General features: G+C 43.8%; 1 protein-coding gene across 1 annotated transcript in view; it reads right to left on the reverse strand.

The window, feature by feature from the left end:
• The window catches only part of cdc6 (cell division cycle 6 homolog (S. cerevisiae)), a gene marked incomplete in the record, with an annotated part of 13119 nt that overhangs the window by 1430 nt on the left and 9808 nt on the right, over window positions 1-1881 (reverse strand). The window contains 4 exon segments of the mRNA XM_014031729.1: window positions 614-754; window positions 830-1008; window positions 1086-1153; window positions 1275-1375. Of these exon segments, the coding sequence (XP_013887183.1) occupies window positions 614-754; window positions 830-1008; window positions 1086-1153; window positions 1275-1375 (489 nt within the window).

Below are 1881 nucleotides of genomic sequence, written 5' to 3' on the forward strand. Positions count from 1 at the left end.
CCTGTGTGGTGGTACTTAATACAGCCTGCATCAGACAAGGCTTAGTTAATATTTTTTTTGTTTGTTTGTTTTGTTTTAATTTTTAACTTGTGTAACATTTGTTATCATTCTTATTTTTATCATGTTAATGGAGGAAGAAAAAGTAGTATCGGCTTCAAGAATCGGCCAAAAAATATCGGCTGCACGTATCGGTTAGACTGATGTTTAAAAAAAACCAGTTTCAGTATCGGCCTTCAAAAACCTGTATCGGTTGATCTCTAATATCGGGATATATCATATCGTGACCTCTCTGTCATGATACGTATCGTATCGCTAAATTCTTGCCAACACACAGCCCTACTAACCCCACGGTTCACTTCAGTCCCCAACAGGCTGCTTTTTTTTTTATTTATTTTGAAAATTGTCCCCACACTGTAGGAAAAGCCGGTCCACCCAGCCCCGCAGTGTGATTGGTCAGAAGTGTGTGGCAGTGTTTATGCTAAAAGAAGCAGKCTGCTGTACCTGGCAGCAGGTAAAGATGGTCACATGGTGCAGATAAACAGGAAGTTGTGTGCAGAACACTGGAGCTTTAACCAGGACACACTTGTGGACCAGTAACAGCAGAGTGTCGTACCTTTGTGAGACGAGCCTCTTTGGCCTTCTTCAGAGCAAAGACCCCTCGACTCTCCAGGAGACTGCAGAGAGACAGACACTCCCCCTGTCCCACCGCACACACCTGCCTCTGAGCACACAGCCTGCTGTACACCTCATGGAGCTGCAACACAAACCAGTGTCGTCACTTCACACAGCAGSAAGGTTTCTGATGTCACACCAGGGTTCTGCAGCTCACCTTCCCCAGGCTGAACTCTTTGTTCTTCCCACTGCGCAGGAGCAGCAGGAGGCAGCAGACCAGCAGCTTCTGCTGCAGAGGGAAGGCCTCTCCCTCTGAGCTGCTGCCCTGACACACCATGCGGTCCCCGTAAACCTCTGACAGCACCCGGGCCACCTGCGGGAGGCTGACTGCAGGCCCTGACAGGACAGAGGACAGGACTTTTAATCACACTGTCATGCAGCCATGGCTTCTTGATCATTTCCAGCAGACTCACGGTGTTGGTCACTCGTAGACTGAGACGTCTTCTTCCTCTCATCAGCTTCTGCGACCTCCACTGCTCTCCTGGAAACACAAACACAGGTCAGTTTGTCCCTTTTTGGAGTAAAAATCCAGTTTCCTGTTAAATTTASACAACTTTGTAAAACCAGAGATGAGTGGTCCTGTAAGCATCCTGCATGTTTACCTGCAGATGTCCAGAGCTTTCCTGGCYTCTCCAGACACTGCCGAGACCTTCCTGGCACAGAACTGAAGCGCTGACGGGTCCAGGATCCCTTCAGCTGATACCTGAGGAAACACCAACACACAACAACACACCAGTCACCCTCAGGCTGTAACCACCGCTTCAAGTGTGAGTCCAAGTTTACACACTGCCTACACAAAAAATAAACCACACTACTATGTTGTTGGAGCACCTCTAGCTTTGATTACGACACATTTTCACTGTGACATTGTTTCAATAAGCTTCTGCTAGGTCAAGATCAGGGTTCAACAAGATATTTTTTTACCTGCCCAACATGAAAAGTTACTTAACCAAAACAAAAATGTTCAAAATTTGATAAAAACATAAGAAAAACGTGTACTGTATTTGTACAATAACATTAACATGGTTTATGAGGTGCCATTTGTAAAGTTACACAAAAATTACCAATATTTTTGTTTTATTTAGCCTTTTATAAGAAAAAAACAGTTTTATTTTTCAAAGTCAGTTTTTCACCATATGATTCATACATTTATAAATGTCAGTTTATAAACTAAATATTTAAATTACAAATTAAATATTTAGTTAACAC

The sequence above is a fragment of the Austrofundulus limnaeus genome, unplaced genomic scaffold, assembly GCF_001266775.1.
Source record: "Austrofundulus limnaeus strain Quisiro unplaced genomic scaffold, Austrofundulus_limnaeus-1.0 Scaffold1307, whole genome shotgun sequence".
Taxonomy (NCBI): Eukaryota; Metazoa; Chordata; class Actinopteri; order Cyprinodontiformes; family Rivulidae; genus Austrofundulus; species Austrofundulus limnaeus.